At 35.8% G+C, this 23,347-nt stretch overlaps 1 protein-coding gene across 6 annotated transcripts in view; it reads right to left on the bottom strand.

Annotated features, from left to right (window-relative positions):
* The window catches only part of MAST4 (microtubule associated serine/threonine kinase family member 4), a 786,570-nt gene that overhangs the window by 442,736 nt on the left and 320,487 nt on the right, over nt 1-23,347 (bottom strand). The window contains exon 1 of one of the 6 annotated variants that reach the window (XM_031965815.1): nt 17,247-18,398. The exons of 4 other annotated variants lie outside the window; for them this stretch is intronic. In XM_031965815.1, the coding sequence (XP_031821675.1) occupies nt 17,247-17,285 (39 nt within the window). In that variant the 5' untranslated portion in view covers nt 17,286-18,398. Of the gene's footprint in view, nt 1-17,246; nt 18,399-23,347 lie in introns of those variants that run through there. One more of the 6 variants, XM_031965827.1, reaches the window with a different exon arrangement.

The following is a 23,347-nucleotide window of genomic DNA, read 5'->3' as shown; positions in this document are numbered from 1 at the left end:
ATCTCTCATATCTGGAATGCTGTCCTGACTAGCTCTGCCTTCTAGCTGCTTTGACTTTCTTCTAGTCCTATATTCCACAAGAAGGTTTTCCCAGTCCTCCTTAATTTTTGTGTCTTTCCTCTGAGATTGCCTCAATTTACCATGCAAATATCTTGTTACTACATAGCTTTTTGCATGTTATCTCCCTCATCTGATTGGAAGCTCCTTTGAGATTTGAGGCTCCTTTTGCCTGTCTTTTTATCCTGGGGACTTAGCATAGTGCCTAGTATTAAGTAGGTACTTCATCAATGCCAGTTGATTGATTGAGGTGATCAATTGCTATTTTTTCAGTCCTATTGGACTTTCCATCTGGGGTTTTCTTGGTAAAGATACTGAATAACAATTAGCCATTTCTTTTTCCATTTTATTTTACAGATAAGGAAACTAAGGTAAACAGTTAAATAGCTTGCTCAAGGTCACACCCCAAAGTGAGTTATCCTTCCCCAAAAATGTCCTAAGGCTCCTTGCCTTTACCTTCCTTTCTCCTCTAATCTCAAGCTAAAACAAACAATATCTCTTTTTCCCCTAACATATTTTATTGTCCCATGATTTATTACAAATCCCCAGATCTTATTTTATTTAGATGTCCAATCTTACAACATCATGGGGGGGAAAGAATATGTAAACTTATGACTTCCTCTATGAAGGGAAATTCCCGGCGAGGAAACTTGAGAAACCAGCACATGTTATACTACTTATTTATTGCTCAAGTGAATTGCCTCAGCATTTCGAAGCTAAATGATTGGTCCAAGTTTACACAGCCATTATGTATCAGAGGAGAGACCTGAATCCAGGTTTCCTGATTACTTGACATCTAAAATCCTTTCCAACTCTGCTCACTTTTGTATTGCAATGCTATATACACCTTCAATCTAGCCCTATTAAATGCTATGTTCTGTTTTATCCTTTTATACACCTCAATGATCATCACAGAAACCTGTATATATCAGATGCTCAATAAATGTTTATTGAATCAATGCCATGTTTTAGAGACAGTGGGCAAAAGCCTCAGAAACCAACCTGTTGTAACCCTCAGGAGGGGAAGTGACTTCCTCATACGACAAAGGTTAAAAGGCATGACAGGTGAGATCTGAACCCAAGAGGATATGATTTTTCCACTGTACCAGACTGCCCTCTCCCACAAAACAAATTCAAATGAGACACATTTTAAAAAACAGTCCACATTGAAGATGAAAAATAATGAATTCTTTGGCTCCCCAGGGGGATTGTTAACTAAACTTGGACTTTAGCACTGATCAACTGCTTTTATCACAATCAAAACACTTTTGGAGAGATCAGGATGAATTAAAAATAGATAAGAGGGTCACTTCCACACCCCCAAAAAGGAACTTCATAATTATTTCAGAAGTTATCACTGGATTGAGACAGGCTTTCTCTGTAACAGACAATAAGGTCCTCCAGCCAAGATTTGACTTAGAATAGCAGGATGAAGGGGGAGGAGAGGCTGAGTCCCTGGTGAATGGCCTTCATATGTTCCACGCACATTCTGACTCATCTCAAACTGAAGACTGCTCCCAAACTAACTGAGCATGTGAGCCGTCAGAGCTATGTAATTAGGTTCAGACATGCATATGGTGTGGCAGTATCGTCCATGGGATTGAGAGGGAAATCTAGGGAACAACAGATCAAAATAAGACTAAGAATATTTCACTGAGCAAATGCCTGCAGAGAAAGAGAAAAACAAGAGAAAGGAAAGAAGATGAAGCTTAACCACTCATTATTAATAATAATAATAACAACAGCATCATCATCATCCTTGGCCAGGATTTCCTTATTCATTTATTGTCCTTTACCTTATATGACATCAACCTGGAGACCAATCACCCTATTAGTCAAATAATTGCAGATTCTAAACCAGACAGACAGTTATGCAGAGAAAAGTGAGCAAAGACAAAGATGGTATCAAGTTTTGTGTCTCATTATCCTTTTTTGCTTCTTATAAAATTCTTAAAAATTTACAGTGATTGTTAGCTAATTAACATCCAGTGACTTATTTAATGATTAAAAAAAAAAAAAAAAACTTGGCCAAACCTTAATGGCTGGAGTATTAAGCATGTCTATCACATGATATTTACTGTCCAAAAAAATGCCATGATTTGAAAGAGAGAGTAGATTTCACTGAAATAAACTTATTGTCTTTGAATTTTTCTTTTGTTTTGGCCTTGTCTGCCTTTTAATAAACGTAACAACTAATGGAACCCACTTAAAATAATGTATTAAAGTTGATAATTCTCTCAAAGGAAAGAAAAAAGGAACTAAATCTATTTTAAAAGAATGAGAACTCCTAAGTTTGGGGAAACTTTTCAATTTTTTTCTTGGTCCTTACTGACATCTAAAAAGAAATTGTGTATAGGAGGAGGAAGGAAATGATGTAAGCCTACAGACCTCAACTATTCACTTTCATATAATTTGAACTAATTTCTTATGATCAAAGTATTAAGAGATAGAAAAATCTTAAGTGTCATTTAGTCTTATTCCCTTATTATATAAATAAAAAAAAAACTGATAAGGAAGGAAATGAAGTGATTTCACATAGGTAGTAAACGCCAAAAGCTAAATGCCAATCCAAGTCATCTGATCTAAATCCAGCACCATGTCATACTATTATCTAAATTCACTTGATCACTATGCATCTCTCAGACTACCTATAAATGATACAAGGAGAAAAACAGTGGAAGGAACTAGTAAATTCCATATTCGAGTATGTTTATTAAATACCTACTACATAAAGAAAATTGATCTACATGTTAAAATTCAAAAGGACCTTGGAGGATTCCTTCTATCCCCTATTACAAAAGGGAGGATTCGCAATTGTTAATGCTGTAAAGTTACCCATGTATATATCCTGTAAATAAAAGGCTATTAAATTAAAAATAAATAAATAAATTAATAAAAAAAAACAACAAAAAAACAAAAAAAAAACAAAAGGGAGGATTCATCCACAGATACATAACTAGTTAGTAGTTATTTCAGTACTAGCTTCTCAGGTGCTGTGTTCTTGAATTTTATAACAGAAATCTCCAGACTCTAAATTAATTAAATTTATTTCTGATATAAAATGAACTATAATTTTCATAGACATCATATTACTTAGAGCTTTCAGGGTAGAAACACATATGCTTTATTCTCACTTTATGAATTATCTACAAAAGTTTTCAATGTTTTAGGATCAATTTGAATTTCAAATACTGTAATTTGATGCCTCATGGACTCCACTTTTTTTTTTTTTTTTTTTTTAACCAATGTAATTCTTTATATACCTATGGAAGTGTACAGATCCTTCTGCATGAATTAAGAATTGAGATTAACCCCTAAATTTATTGTACCAAAATTGGCTTCTTTTTTGTTCTTCCACATCTTTTTGGGCCAAGAGTGATTGTAACATCAATATTCTTATACTGATGCTACATGATGAAACTACTTGACAATTTCCAAAGAATCAAAGTTGAAGGTTACCCAAAAATAATGTCATGACTTGCAAGTGAATTTTTGCTTAATGATAATAACAATAATAGTTAGTAGTTGTATGGTACTTCACCTTTTGCAAAGCACTTAACGCACATATAATCTCACTTGATCTTCACATCAATCTTGTGAGTTAGGTGCTATTTTAATCCCCATTTTAGAGATGAGGAAAGTAAGGTCCTGAGAGATTATGTCATTTGCCTAGAGTCATATGGGTGAAGTATCTAAGGCAAAGTTCAAACAAACATGGATTTTCTTGACCTCAGGCTCAGCACTGTATGCATTGTGACACCAAGTTATGAAAATAGAAAGATTAGATCTGCATACATTTCTCATTGGGTTTACTAGGGTTGTCTATTTAATCTCTTTATCTCTAATTTTATGTGTCTGCATAACCAGAAGAACATAAATTCTTTAAGGAAAGTTGACTATTTTTATTTGTTTTTGAAAACCCAGTGCCTGACACTAGAGCTAGTTTTCTTTCTCCTTGCCTCCCATTCCTCACATTCCCTTTCCTCCCTATCTTTACCTTCCCCATTTTCTGAATTTCTTTCATTGTCTTCCTAATCTCCCTTACTTTTGACCACCTGCTCTTTTCTTTTTTCATTGACTGTCCCAAAATGTACAAGCAAAGTACTAAATAAGATTTTATATTTCCAAACCTTAATTTTTAACTTTTTGATTATATTATTTTGCTAATAATTATCATTATTATATGATAAATAACCACAAATTAAGTCCTTTATTTACAAGACATTGTATTTGGTATTATATGCATGTGTGTGTGGGTGTGAGTGTGTGTGTATACACACACACACACACACATATATATATATACATATACATACACATATAGGTATTATTTACCTTAATAAACTTTTGTTTACCTATGGCTCAATGACCTTCAGTACACATATAGGTATTATTTAATTTAATAAACTTTTGTTTACCTATGACTCAATGACCTTCAGTAGGGGAAAAAAAATTCCCCTTCCTTTCACTAAATCCTTCCATGATTGTCAGGATGAGAGAGTTAAAGCACACCACTAATGGGTGGACAGAGCCCCTGGACAGAGACCATAACCTAAAACAGAAGGTACAGCACTGTTGCTTTGTTCATTATCCCAAGTCTGACTCTTAATCCACATCACCCCTGTGAGATAAATAATGCTGGTGCCCATGGTTCATGAAATTGAAATAGGAAAAAGTGACTAAAGTTTTCAAAGGTAGGAAAATCCCAAATGAAGAAAAGCTGAGTAATTCTATCAAACCATGATAAAAATGTGCTTAGAAAAGAAAGCAGGGAGTGGGGGATAGATGGAGAGAGAATGACTTGGAGCTGTAGTTTCAGACAAATGCCAAGCTTCTTACCAACATTCAATTTCGGGCAATTTAAGAAAAACTTTTCACAATGAGGGGAAAGATCATTACAATGACAGATACTTTCCTGATGGAAGGAGCCAGGAAGCGAAGATGAAGGTGCTGTTAACCCGAGGCAGGTACCCTCTATCCAATCTAAAAGTTCCAAAGGAAATAAGCTTAAAAAAGGAAATAATCCAGAAAAGAGCAGAGAATGAAGGTCAAATCATGATGCTTCATGAAGATCAATTATTCTCAGAGGAGGCTGACAAATGAACCTGGCAGTTTGACTCCAAACTCTCTTAAACGTTTGTTGTTTTGAGAACAACTAGGTCTACCTGGGAGTGACGAAACAGATAGCAGTATAGGCCAGCCTGGAAAACTCATTCTCCATATGGTTTCCAGAGAATGACAGAAAGCTTAATTCAAACCATCACTGAAATTCCTCTGTGGAGACACATGGCTCACCAAAGGATTTGACATGAAGGACCATTAAGTTTATGTCCCTCCTTCCAAACATAATACCAAACAGTCAGGCTTGTGACATATTGTAGGCATTATCAAGAAATGTTAGTGCAATTATCAAAAGGCATTAGTAAGAAGTACGATAGGAAAGACAGGCCTTAGGATGGCACAGTGCCAAAGATACCGGCTAAGGATGTTACATTTTTTTTGCATCATTTTGTCTTGACCATGGCATAAAAAGGAGTGATTGCAGAGGATGCTGTCCAAGGTTTCTGGAAGGCTGGCTCCTTAACAGCTATATTAATGACAAAATGGACCTGCTTGAAATAACAGTATACTTTCAAAACACTTGACAGGCAGGTAGCAAGGGATGATTGCTTTGGAAATACAGGTGAATTAACTGACCAAAACATTGTATCCTATATCAGGTCTGATGAAGTTTATAAGGAGGATGGAGAAGAGCTGGGGAATGTCTCGTCATCAATACCCACCTTGCTGAAGCACTAGATAGAGGATATTCAAAAAAATTTTTTTGAGTCAGAATCAAAGGTGTGCTGAATTCAAACATCTTTTATTCAGAGGTTACTTAATATATAAATGTATTATATATAAAAATATAAAATTATACTCATCAAAACAGTGAGCCTGATACACGTGTGCAATCATAGGAATTTACCCACAGAAATAGTTTCATATTTCTCGTATGTGTTACCATTTGAATGTAAACTCCTCAAGGAATTTTCTTGAGGAGAGGGAACTGATTTTTCTATGTGTAAGGCCAGTGTTTTTCACTTGTAAGCATTTCACAAATGCTTTATTCATTCATTGTTTAAGGGCCACACGTGTGATTATTTTCATCAGAGCAAGTTGTCCATATGTTTGTAGAAGTATGTGTGAAAAGTTTTGTTTGAGAAAATTTAAACAATGGTAATGAGAATTATCAAGACACAGCAGCAGGCCTTAAAAACAAATTCACATGAATAAAAAATACAGACAGATTTTGAATACCAATTTTCAGAAGAAACAACCAAGAATTGCATGAGAAAATTCATGGAGTTTTTTTGTTTGTGATATAGATTAAGCATATCAATAAGGTCATGTGATATATGTTCTGCCAAATTGATCAACATCATAGACCATCTTTTTATTTTTTTTTAATCACTTAATTAGCTTCTAGAGAAAGTATCATGTAAAAATTAATATCCAACACCTCAGAACCAATCTGGCTGATATAGATCAAAATAATTTCAGCACAAGGAACTTGTATGACAGGTTTTCACTATTCTGTCCCTGAATGAGAAGCACATAATGGCAGGTGCTAAAAGCTGATTTCTATAGTCACTACATAGGCAGAAATAAAATTATAAGAAAAGGCACTGCTTAGTAATTGTCATACAAAGAAAAAGAGGACAAGAACCAGTTAATGAACAGAGGACTAAATATTTCATGAAATAATGAGATTCTGGCCTAGTAATTGATAGAATATTTCTTAACAGGATTCAGACCTATAATATCAACAATAATTAATAGTGTCATATTATAAACCCTCTGATCTCTTCTCTCCCCTCCGCCTCTAAATCACTGTATGCTCCTTCCAAATTATAATGAAAAGAGTTAGAGACTATCAAATACAGAAGGGGAATACCTTAACTCTCCATTAAGTAATGGGATCAAGACTAGAATTCTCAACCCATTCCTAGCTCTGTACCATTTGATTCCATCATACCATTATAACCTTATTTCTCCCCCAATAATTTGCCTGACTCACAATTCCAGGCAATCTTGTCTGTTCCCCCAAAATACGATGCTTTCTTAGCATCCATTCCAGAGTGTTATACCCAATGCTTTGGTGTTGTTTATCAGTCATTCCAGTTGTGACCAACTCTTTATAATCCCATTTGGGCTTTTCTTGGCAAAAATATTGAGGTAGTTTTCCATTTCCTTCTCCAACTCATTTTATAGATGAGTAAAATAAGGCAAGCAAGATTAAGTGACCCGCTCAGAGTGACATGACTAGTATGTGAAGCTAGATTTGAACTAGGAAGAGGAGTCTTCCTGACTCTACTGCACCACCCAGCTGCCCAAAGTTTACATTCAGTAAATATTTGCTGGTCAAGGAAGTTATAAATTATTGAACCCTTCAAGGTGTCAATATACTGTTTTCTTAAAGCCACAGCACAGTAGAAATAATATGGCCTACAAAGCCAGATGAATATTCAGAGGCCATTTTAAATATGAGGGAAAGGGGATCAATTATTTGTCATTGGTATAACTATCACTGAAACTCCAATCCTGACCTTTTCTCTCCTGAACACTTGCCATCCTCCACACTAAATACATAGAACTGGGGGGAGGGAGGAGAACATTATTAGAAACAACAATCAAAGCGCCTCCCCAGAAAGCAGAGACTTCTAGAATCTTGAAAATGAGGTCTATTTTGAATATTTAAAGAATCCCTGATTGCTACTAAATGTGGGAATCTCTCCACCGATATAAATACAAACCCCTCTTTGTCTTCATAGATTGACTCCATTAGCTGCTGTGATTAAAATTGATAGCATCACCTGCAGGCCATCTTAAGCAGCAGCTTCCCTGAATTTATCCAATATGGCCCTCAAACAACAAAAGTACATGCCGATCTGCCATGAACATGTTACCACATTTTTTTTTTTAATTTCATTGAGTGCTACCTAAGCAAATACTTTAAATTGTCCTCGAGAACAATACAGTTTCTTTTACACTTCCTCCTCCACGGAGCACCAATTATGAAACCTTGTACTAGCTGCAGCGTGAACACCAAAAAGAGTTCTAAATGACTCATTATCTTATATCTTATAATCATATATATCATATGTTATCATATCTTATATCATATCATATATTATATAATTATAATATAATCATATATATATCTTATATATGATATAAGATAACATATATCTTAGAATATAGAATATTATTGAATTAATATGATGAAATAGAAAGTCTCCAGGTGACATCCAATTCAATAGGATTATGTAAGGTCCTTTGGAATGGAGATTGATTCTTTATTTATATTCCCAGAACAAAGCATAATTCCAGACCTATATCAGGAGCTTGATAAATTTGGGGTTAATTAATCCAATCTTTTTTTGGAGGGAGGAGGGACCTGTTATTTTAACAGCCTGAGGTCTCCTTACTCCAAAATAGCTCAAAAATTCATCTGTAAATTGTTGTCCTAGAAAGCTTTGAGGAGACCGAAATTAATTGATTTGGCCATTGTCATACAACAATTATATATTAGAAAGACAACTTTAGCTCAGAGTTCTCTGACACAATATGCCCTATCCAGCATCCCTCAGTAAGTTACTACATTTCTATTCACCTCAATTTCTTCACCTGTAATTTTGTAACACCTCCCAGAGGTGTTGTGAGGATTAAATAAGATAATATTTGTTTAAAAAAATAGCTTAAAACACTGCCTGGAATAAGATAGGTGCTATATAAATATGATCTACTATTATCTGCAGTAATATCATCATCATCCTGATAACTCTTTTGTCAAAACTTCAGTTAACAGAAATAGAATGTAAGCTAACTTTGGATTCAACTGGAAAAGTCAAAAGGCTAAAACAATGGTGCAATGTTTCCCTTATCAGAGAAGTCAATCCCTGATATCCAAGACAATGGAGGGAACATGGAACAATTGATAAGGTTAAAAATATGGCAAATAGCATTAAAATGAAAACTTCAATTTAAACTGAAATTCATCCAACTGACAACCCCTTTACTTGAAGCAAGAATCTACATAATCAAGTTCTGGCACCAAAAATAAAATTCCTGTACTGGTCCTTCACGATAGCAGGATTTTACCTGCTGCAAAGTATATCTAAGAAAGCCCATATGGCAGAACTACATATTAAGAATGACCCTTGTACACAGGAAAACAGAAAAAACCCTAAAATATTGAAGTTACAAATAAGTCAGGAATTGAAACCTAAATCTTAAACTATTTCAAGAAGTGCTCACTGTGTTTTGTTCTCCTCCCCTTTTTCTCCACCTCCCCCCCCCCAAAAAAAAGCCTCAGGGAAGAGGAGTGGAGGGATTAATTAGAAATAGAGTGTCAGTGAACTGATGAAAATGTACAACACATGCTATGTCTCCAGAGATCTGTACCCCTAATTTCAATCAAAGGTAGTTCATGTAAATGGAGTGAAAAGAAAATCTTAGATGAATCCTTATGCAATCTCTCTCAGGTATTAAACTCACTCACTGTTTCAGCAGTATAGCACCATCCTCATCATCTTCATTTAAGGTTGAATTGCTTTTTCTATTATAGCCTCTGGTTTGAGGTGTTTCATTGAGCCTTTTCAAATTGCATTGGAATGAGACTTGTATGCAAGTTGTCAACTTTGGATGCAATTTGAAAAGAAATACACATCTTCAAAATTGACTACATTATTTTCAAGGTCTGGCACTAAAACACAAAAGTAGTTTGGTCTCTTCTTTATATGTAATTTTAACCAAACTCTAACCACTTCCTTACACAAAATTAATGTTAAAATACACACCATGGTGATTGTTGAAAACAATTTTCAGGGGGAACCTATTAGCTTAGGGAATTCATGAATACTGTTGTATCTGCTTTCTCTCCATACACCAATTGCAGTCTTGATTGCAAAAATCATATGCACATCACATTTACAATCCAACCATACTCCAAATCAGTTATTGGAAAGGATTATCTGTGATTTTCCTAAATCTTAGGATTTTATTATTCCTTAGCATTCAGGAGCTTTCTTTAAAGGGCAACACAGCTACATAGTTCTTAGTAAGAAGTTCTTCTGTTATTGGGAAATGACTAAGTATCAACAATTCAAAACATGTATGTTAAAGATGGCCTTTGTAACATCCTATTCCTGTTTCATTTCTAGAGCCCTGATAGCAACTCTTTATCTACATATATTTTTCTCTATCCTCATCATGGAAGCCCTTCCACATCCTTCAATTTGGGTGCTTCAAAAGTCAAAACATGGTTCTTTCCCACACATACCCTGGTGCTATATACTCAAGGGAATGGTCAGTGTTAACCCAGTCAATCTTTCTATCTGCAGTGCCAGCCATACCAGGACTTCTTAAACATTTTCCACTTGCAACCCCTTTTCATCTGAGACATTTTTTATGTGACTCTGGGTTTTAGATATATAAAATAGGTATATAAATCAAATATTTGCTGATAATAAATCATAATTTTCCAACCCCCCACATTCAATTACGAGACCACATTTGAGGTCATGAGCCACAGTTTAAAAAGTTCTGACCTATATAATGCCCCTTACACTGCCCCAGTCTTGCTATAGGAAAATCAAACCAATAAAAACATTGCTACTTGGAAGGCCATGATAATCAATCATTTATGTACTATCGTGATAATCTCTGTGATTCCCCAGACCAAAAGAAATTTCCTAGTCACCACTTCTCTCTATGTATTGTTTCCCTCTATAATAGAGAAAAAGGAAGAAATGGAAACAAGCACTTAATAATAATAATAATAATACCTACTAGGTATCAGATAAGCAGTTAGATAGCACCATAATGCATAGAATACTAGCCTTGGAGATAGAAGGACTCCCTTTTTTAAGTTCAAATACAACCTCAAAACATGTACTAGCTGTGTGATCCTGGATAAATCACTTAATCCTGTTTGCCTCAGTTTCCTCATCTGTAAAATGAGCTGGAGAAGGAAATGGCAAAACATTCCAGTATCTTTTTCCCAGAAAAGCCCAATGGGCACATAACTGAACAACAACAACAAGCCCCATAATAAATAGTATTAGGGTTGTTTTTTTTTAAGTGATCTGACTCTTGGTACATAGATGGAAGTCTGCATTTCATTTGTTAGCTTAGTTCCAAAGACATTTGGCTCACATGCTCACAATAGAACAGCAGAAACAGATCAGCTTGAAAGCAGTCACATCCACATGAGTGCCATGCAGAAGAGTTCTCCAGAAGGCATCAGAAAGAAGGGCACAGAAATATGCCACAGAGAACTTCCAAGTTGAGAATTGCTTGCAAGGTCCTTCCTTCAGGACAGAACGATTATATTTCTGTTTCTATTCACAATTTACTTGGTGACTAGGCTGAATGGTGGATTTCTTTAATAAGAACAACAAGAAGTACCATGATGTGACAGTTGATATATTTGAGGAGCAAATAATTAGCCCAGTTTGACCAGGATGAAGGATTCAAAAAACTTAATAGCTAGACAAATCCAAGTTGAAAAGGGAATCATACTGGTAACAGCCATAAATACCAAGGAAAGAAGCCTGGATCCCCTTCTGTAAAAAAATAGGGAGTCAATAAAATTTATGAAGGAGAATAGCGTAAGGAAATCATTGCTTTAGGAAACTAAGTGTAGCATTAGTATAGATTAGAGGCAAGCTGAGAGTATCACGATAATGCATATATAAAATTATAATTAGGATAGTGTCAGTGGAGCAGTAATCTGATAAAGTAGATGATGTGCTAGGTCGTCAGGAGTGAGGAAGAACTTTGTCCAAATATGGCTTCAGATACTTATTAGCTGTGTGGCCATAAGCAAGTCACTTAACCCTGCTTGTCTCAGTTTATCATCTGCAAAATGAGGTAGAAAAGAAAGTTGCAAACCATTCTAATATTTTTGCCAAAGAGAGAAACAGAGATGGAGACAAGAAGGGAAGGAGGAGGAGGAAAAGGAGGAGGAGGAGAAAAAGGATGAGGAGGAGGAGAAGGAGAAGGAAGAGAAGGAGGAAAAAGAGGAGGAAGAGGAGAAGGAGGAGAAGGAAGAGGAGGAAAAGGAGAAGGAAGAAGAGATAAAGGAGGAGGAGAAGACGACACGATGAAGATGACAACAGACAAACAAGACACACAAAGAAGAAGACAGAAGGGAAAGGAAAGAACTCAAATGGGGTCATAAAGAGTTGGATATAACTGACTCTACTTATGACTTCCTATTTCCAGATCCAGCATTCTGTCCATCCACTGTGCCAACTAGCTGCCTCTGGGATATGAGTACAACAAATGATAGTGGGCAAGAGAATAAAAAGAAACTACCTGATACCCAAATAGTCAATATTACTACTTATCAACACCCCTGATAAAATGTTTACTGATGAGAGAGAGTTCAGGAAAAAAAATAATGACTAAAATCTAATAGGAGAGAGGATATGATAATCTCATTTATCCAGGATATTTCTTAGAATCCATTAGTCTTGATAATTAAGATTTGATCATAGTATTGCTTCTATATTTAGAAGGAGAAAGAGAACTCCTAAATGGTTAAGTGATTTTGCCTGCTGCCAAGTGTACCTTGGATATGTACTGAGAAAATATTACTAATGACCCCAATATCTAACAGAGAGTCTATTTACCATGCCCATTTCTCCCGCTCAAAATAACCCCTTTTGCAATTAACTTAGAATAAAAACACCTCATGTTGAAAAGGCATTAGTATGGTCACAAGTGTTTCTAATGTGGATTTCATAGTTTCTGAACCCGGCTACAGCTCCATAACCACATCAGTTTTCAAATGAAGAGTAAGAGAGAAACCACCCCTCCCACTGAATGAATGCACCATGGAATCTAAAGCCAAAAATAAAGAGAACAATAATAATGTTATGGTTCTAACACAGAAAAACATTAATCTGTTCCAACTTGACCAAACTTCATTCAAGTCTTGCTATAGTAGCATTTGCATCCAGAAACTGCCCAGGATAAATCCACCTGCTTTCATGATTCCTAAAACTGAATTCCAGAGCAAGATCAGCGACAAAGTAGGGCTCAGACAAAATCAGGAATGACAGAAATTTAGAAGGGTGTGGAAGGAGAATTGGGAAGGAGTCTATGGACATAAGCTGAAGAATCTAACAGTTTAAGCAGCGATTTGGGGTTGTTTGGTCTAGGAAAATATTTTCACATTTTAGCCCCAACTGAAACTTAGAACAGAGAAATATCAGCGTTTATTGAAAGATACTGCCAAAAAGAAAATTTTAGAAACCGGAAAAGGAAAGCCTCTGAGGCCAACAATAAGAAGGAAAGCTGCTTTCTTTGGTTGCTATACCTAGCTTTTCATAGAGATGGGTACCTTCATGAACCTGTTGTTCATATCTCTTCAGTCAACTAGTCATCCTAATAGGTATATGTACACTTCCATTAAAATGACAAAGAAAGACCATGCAATTCAAGTCTCCAAAACAATTAATTCCTCTGACAGATGAAAAAATATATATGATTCTCGTATGACGGATATGAGGCCGGAAGGAGCCAGTTATCCTTTGATAAATTAGACCTGTCTAAAAATTCAAATTGCCACAAGTCCAGAGTCTGCCCAAGCCCATCCATTCTTCAGGATTTTTCTGAATTTTGAGATGAAACCTGAGAAGTTTCCTGGATTCTAACAGTAGGAACACTGGGGCCCCTTTTCTCATGCGTTTCATTTCAAAGGCCGTGATTGAAGTGCCATCAGGAGGACGAAAAATATTAATACATTCCATTCAAAAGATGAAAAACTACAGGCATTTACAATGAACAACTCAGTTCTTTCTGTTCTCCTTTTTTTTTTGAGGCATTCATGCTTCTGGGAAACTATAGGGTCAGAAAAAAATAATTTTCAAAGTCCACCTTTCATTTTAAAAAACCATATTTGAGAGCTTCAAAGAACTGTGCAATACAAGTTCAGTCTATTTTATTTTAAAAGGGGAAGTTGGTATAGCAGATAGCAAAGTTTTATATTCAAATTCCACCTCAGACACTACTTGTGTGACACTGGTTAAGTCATAATCTCTGACTCAGTTTCATCTGTAAAATAGTGTTAAATTTGAAGACTTTTAAAGTCCCTTTCCCCTTTAGTTCTATGGTCTTATGATCATACTAATATATTAGCAAACCTACACAACCTAGATTTTTTGACAAAATAATTTAAGTTGTCTTAAGAAATAGCTAGTAATATGATTATGTCAACCAACACTACAATGTACCTTGAACCCACATCTTGTGTGTGATATTGTACAGTAGTGGACTTCATTAGTCTATCCTAATGATGAAGGACATCAGCACATTTTCATACTTTTCCTACTTGTTCTGCCTAAAGAAAAAAAAACGAAACCCAGATGAATGTTACAAGTATAGATATTTTCATTTAAAAACAAAAATGAGAAACTCGCCACTGCTTATGGCCATGGTAACTGCCAAGAGAGCTAACAAGTCCTAGGGCCCATATAGTACTTTCACTTTTCCAGAAATTTTTTGCAGCTCTTATTTATACTCACAAGAAACTTCTAAAGTAGATAAGGCAGGCAATATCATCCCTTTTTCACACAGGAGGAAACTGGGCCAGAGAACTTAAGAAACCTACATCACACAGCCAATCAGTTAGCCTTAGCTACCTACCATTCCATACACCAAAATGGCAATATCTCATTTTATATGATGAATGTACTACTACCAGAAATAACTTCTGTAAATTTTTAAAAGTTATCATTTGGATCAAATTTATTAGAAGACTTAAAAGAACCTTCCAGGGAACGTTCCTTATATTGTAAATAATGGTGCACATTCATTCTCCCTCTGTCGTCTCTGTTTCTCCCTCTGTCATCTCTGTTTCTCCCTCTGTCGTCTCTGTTTCCCTCTCGGTCTGTGTGTGTGTGTGTCTGTCTCTGTCTCTCTCTCATACATACACATATCACACTCACAATTTATATATTTCAAAACTATAGATTTTTAAAAAGCAACTATGTATGATATTCCTCCCAAATATATGCTACACATAATGGGATAAAAACAAACAAACAAACAAACAAACAAAGTAGGCATTTTCAAACCATAACAAAGTAGCTCATAAGGTTTGGGACTTTGAGGCAGATATGTGTAATCATATCTATATATAAACATACACAAGCTCTCTCCAGTAAAGAGACTTTGTCTCTTCATGTTAGAAAGCAGATATTCTTTATGTATTACATTATCATGTAATAGGCTATAGTAGATTTTATAGAAATGTGCTATTGTGATTTTACCACTTCAAATGTTGTTAGTGGGGGTTCCGCTATATTATAGTAAGTTGGGTTTATTCCTTTGTGTGTGCTTTCTTTTTTAGGGGTGTAGAGGGACATTTTGAGGCATTTCTTAGGAGCAGCAATGGACAGTACAGTATCTAAAAACAATTTAAGAATTAAAGTGAGAACTGCTACTCAGGCTTTAATTATTTTAAATGATTATAGCTTCTAATATTTTATATATTGTTAGCAAAAATAAAAATCGTGTAGCAGTTTCAACTACCAAAAATACAAAATGTTTTAACTTTGTACCTTCTAAGTTTTGAATATACATTCTGTACCATGAAATGGTATAGATTTCTGTATAAGCTATATAATGTTCATTTAATATGATACAAAGATCAAATATACAGATGAGGGAATTTCTCTAAATTCCATTTATATATTCTCTCTATTTTTCAAAAGCATATACAAAAATATCAGCCACAGCTGACTGCTTTACTTAGGGAATGTTCAGTTTGCTAGGAATTTGAAAACTGAAGTTGGATGGAGTTTATCATCTTTAAAACAAAGAACTGCTCCATATTTAACTAGTGACCCCACATAGGACATGGACAAACAGCTGTGCATTACAAGAACTTTATAGATGTGATAGAAACAAAGAAAAGGAAATTCATAGCAGAGGGTGACTAACAATGCTGTGTGTTCAAAAACAATGGCCAACACTGAAAATCATTAAGGAGGCACCCTGTTTTGCTTATGGTTGGAACAATACCTATGACATTTAACCTTAAGTTCTGAATTTATTCCTTTTTTATACATGCAAGTAATCTTTTAGCCTGCTCAGATATATATTATGATACTATAATAGGATTCATTTTGGGTTTCCAGACAAAAAATTGGTACTTAGAATTAAGAAGCAGACAAATAGGCAGGAAAAACAATGTGTCACAGTTATTCAAAGGTCAACAGTACTTAAAATACTTTTTAAAAGTAATAAATCTGGAAGAAATTTAACACATGTAACATGCTCTATGTTCCTAAGTTTCCATTTTTCAAAAAAACATCTACTAAAAAACTAATCTGTATCACTAATAATTAGCTACAGCTTAAAAATTACTTCACAAATAAAATATCCCTTACAAAAAAGAGAGGGAAAAAAGGACTAAATATCCAAACTTCAAACAAATTTATGTTTGCTTAAAAAAAAAAAAACTTGTAAAGTGCCAAGCAGATGTTTTATTTTTTCCCCCAAGTTTCCTGTTTGCCAAGTTTCAATTTGGAATGCATTTTTATGTTAATATCACAGTAATTCAATTAGGAAACATTAGGGCACAAAAAGTAAACTGGCCGAATGCATCCCTTTTCTGATTTCAGCATTTACAAACTACAAAGGAACTTCAACTGAGCTGTGGGCAGAAACTTCCACATCACTGACAAGGAGAAACTCTCGAAAGCTAACAGCTGCACACATCTGCAATGAGAGCAGAAAGATGCTGAAAGCCGTGAGGTTAGTCCTGACAGATTACCACGCACAGCGTTTTCAGAAGTCAACAGTTACAAACCTTGACAGACTTTGCATGAACTTGACGGTATTGCCATATCTGCTGATCAATTGTCAGCACAGCTTCCCAAATTTAACTACTCTTGGCCACAGAACCAAAGTGTAAAACTCCAAATCTTATCATCTCTGACAACGCAACCCTTCTTCAATGAACCCTGGAATACGATCCACCTGTAATTGGAGACACAATCTATCACACTGCCAAATAGGCAACATAAATTGTTCACATATTTGTGTATAGGAATGAAGAAATGGCAACTTTAAAAAACCTCAACAGCTGAGCATGGCAAAGGCGACATTTCCAGAATGAAAGAGTATCCTACCTGGAGCCCTCTTCTCCTCAGGATGCTGGACTCATCCATTTCCCTCCTTTCCGTCTCTCTTAGTCCTTCCACAAGAGTCTAGCCATGCTGTACTACACACACCTCTACTTCAGCACGCTAATTCAGATCCTAGCAGCTGCTAAACACTTACATCACGGTTTATCTGATTGGAGCAGGGCGGTCAGCTGATTCCAGTTTAGTTATTCATTCCAGCAACTTCAGAGATCATGAATGCTTGCAGCCGCGTTACAAAGCAGCAAGTGGGCTCCGGTCACCTAATGCGTTTATCCAGGCAGGGGTAGCTGTTAGACAGGAAATCCTAGGAACGCTTCTTCCCCCACCGTGGTCGACTTCTCCTCCAGAACAATAACTGTAGCGCTAGCCGGTGCTAACGGGAAGGGGCTTTAGGCACAGCCCTTTCGGAAGCCACTCTAAGGTCAACGTGGCTCAGTAAATCAGCAGTGAGAACTGTGTCAGAGGAGGTCGCCCATCGAGATGGTGAAAACCTGGGGCCCAGAGGGTCAGTCAAGCAGCACAGCCAAGCCTGGCTCCCTTTCATCCTTCTGATGGTATCAAAGAAAACAAAACGGAGCATCATCCACAAGCTGCCTTTCCAGTCAACGCTGGTGCTTTACCTAACAGCTTGAAAGCCAGTTCATTTACATAAATACTTAGGCAAGTGGATTCCCATCCCAAGCATTGAGACATTTGGGATTTTAATTTCCCTCAAAATAGTAAGTTATCTTAACAGCTGACCAAAACACAAAGGGGAGGGGAGATGGGAATGTCAAATGCCATCATTAGTTGGACTATTAACCTATTTATAGTCTATAAGAAGTAAAAAAAAATTCCCATCATGTGCAATTTCACAGTCTGTTTCAGCTTGTTTACTTTTCTCAACCTCATCTTATTTCGATTCAATGCAAGCAAGAGATGAATATTAAGTTTTCATTATTGGCATAGCAGTGAAGTAACACTACACCGATAAAGAAGTGTTACTTCTTTATAACAGATTAGTTCCCCTTGATCTAAGTGCTTATGATACTTAAGTCAGGAATTGTACCATTTAGTCTTAGGCAACAAGAATGGAATTGGTCTATTCCTTGAATTACTTGGACTTCATTTAGTCCAAAAGACAAATTCTATCTACCAATTAATCAACAAGTATTTTTCTTGCTCTGTACCAATGTGGCAACTAGATGGTGAAAAGGGTAGAGTGCCAGCCTGGAAGTAGGAAGACATCTGAGTTCCACATCTGAGTTTATCTAGCCTCAGACACTTATTAGTTATGTGAATTTGGGCAAGTTACTTAACCCTGTTTGCCTCAGTTTCCTCACCTGCAAAATGAGTTGGGAAAGGAAATGGGAAACTACTCCCGTGTCTTTCTTTGCTGAAAAAAATCCAGTGGGGTAGGACATGACTGAAAAGTGACTCTACAACAACATATGCCAAGCACTATGCTAGGTTATGGCGAATGAAGAATGAAATACCCCCTATTCTTAGAGAGCTTAGATGGATGATGATGATGGTGAAGAAAGGAATAAAAGATAAGAGACAGAGAGCATGTGAGGTAAAATCATTTCAGATAAATAAACCCTAAATTAAAAAAAAAAGAATCACATAAAAATATTCCACAAAGGGGGAAAAAGTATTTCATTATTTTCTTATCTAGATACCTGCTGTTAAACTGGTCATTGATCTTTTCTCAGCTGTCATCAGACTATTAGGCTTGATAACAATTGATTAGATTATACCATTAAAAATAGCTTAGGGATTTAAGAATCTAACCCAAGAGTAAAATTGATTGCATGTTATGTTCAAAACTGGCCTTTGCATATATCTCCAGATATACAAAGAACAATCTTGTCAAGAAATGTCATCAGTAACAGAGAAATCAGTTCAGAAGCACATGAGTGTGTTTGCTGCGTAGGTTTCATTTGATACCACTTAAGGATGAAAACCCCAGAGAATTTTTAGTCTACACTCCTACATAGGAAAGGTACTATCACTAAAACTAAAGTAGCACAAAATCCATCCTAATCCAAAACAACAGAATATACAATCACAAAATCTTTTGCAAATGTTTAAAAAAAAGTAGCGGTTCATTTTAATGAAATACTCCAAAAAAGATATAAATCTTGTGAGTCATCTGTCAAGGGTAACAAAACAAAGCCCGCTAAGAATGGATGCCTTTCCTACCCATTATTACCCATATTGTTGTTAGTTATCAGTCACATCTGACTTTGTGACCCCAGTTGGAATTTTAGTGGTAAAGCTAATGGAGTGGTTTCATATTTCCTTACCCAGCTCATCTTAGAGATGAGGAAAGTGAGGCAGACAGTTGAGTGACTTGCCCAGGATCATACAACTAATAAGTATCTGAAATCAGATTTAAATTCATGAAGACTTGTCTTTCTAACTTTACCCCTGGCACTTTATCCACTATGCCACCTAGCTGCCCATAACTTTGCTCTAAAAATGGATATATTCTTCTAAAAAAGCAAAAAAATCACAATTCTTAACTGTTTTCTGCCAGATGTACCCTTCCCACCCAGTTCTCCCACTCAAGCACTGGAGGCCTTTCATTCCTCTAATATTAGACTGTATTCCTGAAACAATACTCTGGCAGCAGGTGATGATAACCTTACCAGCTGTTATGCCTTCATCATCTACAGAGAATCCAAATTCTGAATTTAAGAAACATCTCAAGTGTCCCTAAGAGCAGGACTATATACACACACAAACACACACACACACACACACAATCAAGATGCATATATTCATTTTTGCTGTGATGCCAGAAATTGGTGCAACTTTTTATCACTAAAAAAAAAAAAGGATAATAAAGGACAGATAACAACTACAAGAGAATTTAAAAAAAAAAAAAAAAAAAAAAGGAAGTTTCCCCACTAATGAAGAGATCTCACGGAAGCAACAAATTCTTGGTCCCAAAACTAGAGCCTAAGAGTATCTTTTCTGTCATGCTTGAATTAGTGTTGCTGGAAGGGAAAGCTGAAGGACATATCATCACTCTGGCAAGTGGAATGAATTTCTGATAGCAACTGCACCCATGTAACCTATAATACTTTTCAGGGGCAGTGGGGACTTTGATGGGTATAAAGTGGCTGAGCAGAAAGTTGGCTGAGGGGGAAAGGTACATTTCTTAACAAAGGATATGAATTAGATAAAAATCTAGGTTAGTATTCAACCATTAACTAACCCTAAGATGAGGATTATGACCATAGCACCATCAAATCTAGTATGAAAAAATATTGATTATCTGTCAAAAGGCATCACTTTGAGAAGGGATACACATACATTTTAAAGAAATAAAACCAGCCAGAGGCAAAAACATTTGGGACAAAAATAAAAGACTGCTGAAAGAATAACATCAAGCAATAACAGCTCAGCTAAGGGAATAGTAAAAGGAAAATTGCTACACTTACCCTATGTCTACAGATTTTCTCATCAAGATAAACTATGTATTAAAAATGCAATAAAAACTTAGACTGATGACACCATTCATAGGTAGTGACTAATTAGCTTTCTATCTGGATTCTCATTATAAGGGAAGGCTTGGTTTTCTATGGTTTTTACACCTTTATAGGATATATTCACATTGTTGAGATTAAATTTACAAGATATCAACTTGCGCATATCTTAGCTTCCATACATTCAAATAATGGAATTTACCAGCCTTTGTCATTATTTAGAATGTTAAAAGCCAAAGACAGGTTTAAAGTAGAAAACTAATCTTGTGCAAAGATACCCTCCTGCAATACCAATTTGGAGAATAATTTACTTCACAGAATGGACACTATTTTGTGGGTCAAATTTTGTTATAATAAATATTATCACAACAAATGGTTTCCTAAAATAAAAATATTTCTAAGTCCTAGTTGACAATCAGTATAAAAATTTTTGTCTAATAACAAGAGAAAACACTAGAAGTAATTTAGGTTTTTTTCTAGGCACAGACTAATAGGATTTTAAAACCGGAAAGATCTTTTAGAGATCATCTTAGTTTATGTCTATATTAAAGTCACCTGCTATAACAAAAAAATCCTAATTTAATTTGTGCAATCTAATATAAGTTTAGGGTAGAAAAATAACAACATGTATAAGCTATTCAGGAACAAATGACCTTGTTTCCCTCTTATCATGTTAGTTACCTACATTTCCACTTCTCTTCAGTCTTGGGGACTTAAAGTAACTCAATCACTAAAATAGTTATTGATTCAATACTGAATGACCACTATTACTAGACTGGAGGGGTTTGGGGGGGGAGGGAGAGAGGGTAAAGAGAAACAAAAGAATGGTAAAATACAGTCTCTCCTTTTACTGAAATTAGAAATTTGGGTTCACCTACCATGCCCACACCATCCACCATCACAAGCTCCCATAACTTGGTGTTATTCTACTTTTAAGCATCTCTACTATATGCTTTCATCCTGTACTCATAGAAACTAAAGATAAGAGTAGAGAAGATGAACTTGATTCTTAAGAGTCATCAAATTTCTGAGGGTGAAAGATCTCAGAGGTCATTCAATCCTATTACTTAACTAAGACAACAAACTCTTTACAAGAATTTGTTATTTAAAGAAAGTCTTGACAGGTGGGTCATCCAAACTTAGATCAATTACTTTCAAAACTTCTAAAGTTAGATTTTTAACACTTATAATTTTATTTGAAAGGACATTCCTGCCTTTTTTATCTTGATACCTGGACTCCCTTAGAAGGACACAAACACTTAAAACATTTAATCCCAGTGCCTGGGATTAAATATCTAAGATTTACCACTCCATGTAAAAAGATGAGAGTCTTGGGTATCTTGGGAATTGTCACCATGACAACATTCAAGGAACAAGAAAGCATTTTTATGCCTCTTCAGAGTTTTAAAAGGATTTGTCTTATATCAAAACTTAAGAAAACCAAACTGCTGCACCACCATTCCTTAATCAAAGGTCCGTTCGTAGTGTTTTCTGGAGGAAACCAGACTTCCTTGAGTACAAAGAATACAAGGTCATCTAAAACAAAAGGAAATTTGTTCATAATGGAATGTCCAAGAAGGCACAAAGAAAGGAGAGGAAAAAGCTGAAGAGGACAGAGGATAGAGAAGGCAGAGAGAGGGCAGACAGTGACTGCAGAGAGAAAGGAGTTTCATCAAATTTAAATCCCAGAAATAAGGAGAGGAGATAAGAATTTGCTAACTTTAGGATAGAGAATTATCTTTACATGAATGTGGACCTCTCCTTCAAGGGCTCTATGCTGATGGAGATGGGGATTAGAGAGGAAAATGTTAATATGTTCTCCCTCAAACACCAAAGCAAAGGAGCTGAGCATCTGGGACAAGAGATATTTGATAATTGGCTCTCCCAAGAGCCTGACTGAAGCACAATCAGTACTAGTTCCCTCTGCCTCATACCATGATATCACGGTCAAAAGATACTCTGAAGCTTGGCCTATGAGCTTAATTCCTTCTCTGGATTGGTATCTTAGGATGAAGTTTTTATGGCACAGCTCTGCTGCCTAGGTCAGGATCTTTCTGGCCTTTTGACTTACAGACAAAGGGAAAAATCATTGGTGAGGCAAGTAGAGAGCACAGGGGATTTAAGTGCTAGCCTTGGAATCAGGAAAACTGGAGTTCAAATTTCAAGTCCTGCCTCAGATCCTAAAGTCACTTAACCTTTGACTAGAGCCCAGATACCTACCTACCCTAGCAAGTACCTTTGTTTTTCACATAGGATTTGGTAAAGCAAGATGGAGCAGAGAAGGTGGTAACTCAATACGTAAGGTTCCAAATCCATTCCCCAGGCCTTAGGTGGCAATTGTGGACTGTATTGTTGCAAGGATTCCATCTTTGTATCAACCAAAATCACAGAGAAGACTTGAAATGCACCATGACCAAGTATCCATAATTTGGAGTTTAATCCAAGATATACTTCAATGTTTATATTCAATGTATATAATTTCCATCAATTCTTTTCCCATGTGTCATTGTGATATGTATAATGTGAACCAAGAAAGAATGTGGTACGCTTGGGTTGGAGAAGACTTTCAATACAGAAACAAAGAGATCTGCTTCTAATATGGAATAAATG

This window comes from Sarcophilus harrisii, chromosome 1 (genome assembly GCF_902635505.1).
Source record: "Sarcophilus harrisii chromosome 1, mSarHar1.11, whole genome shotgun sequence".
NCBI classification, from domain to species: domain Eukaryota; kingdom Metazoa; phylum Chordata; class Mammalia; order Dasyuromorphia; family Dasyuridae; genus Sarcophilus; species Sarcophilus harrisii.
This window is presented reverse-complemented; position numbering and strand designations above follow the sequence as displayed.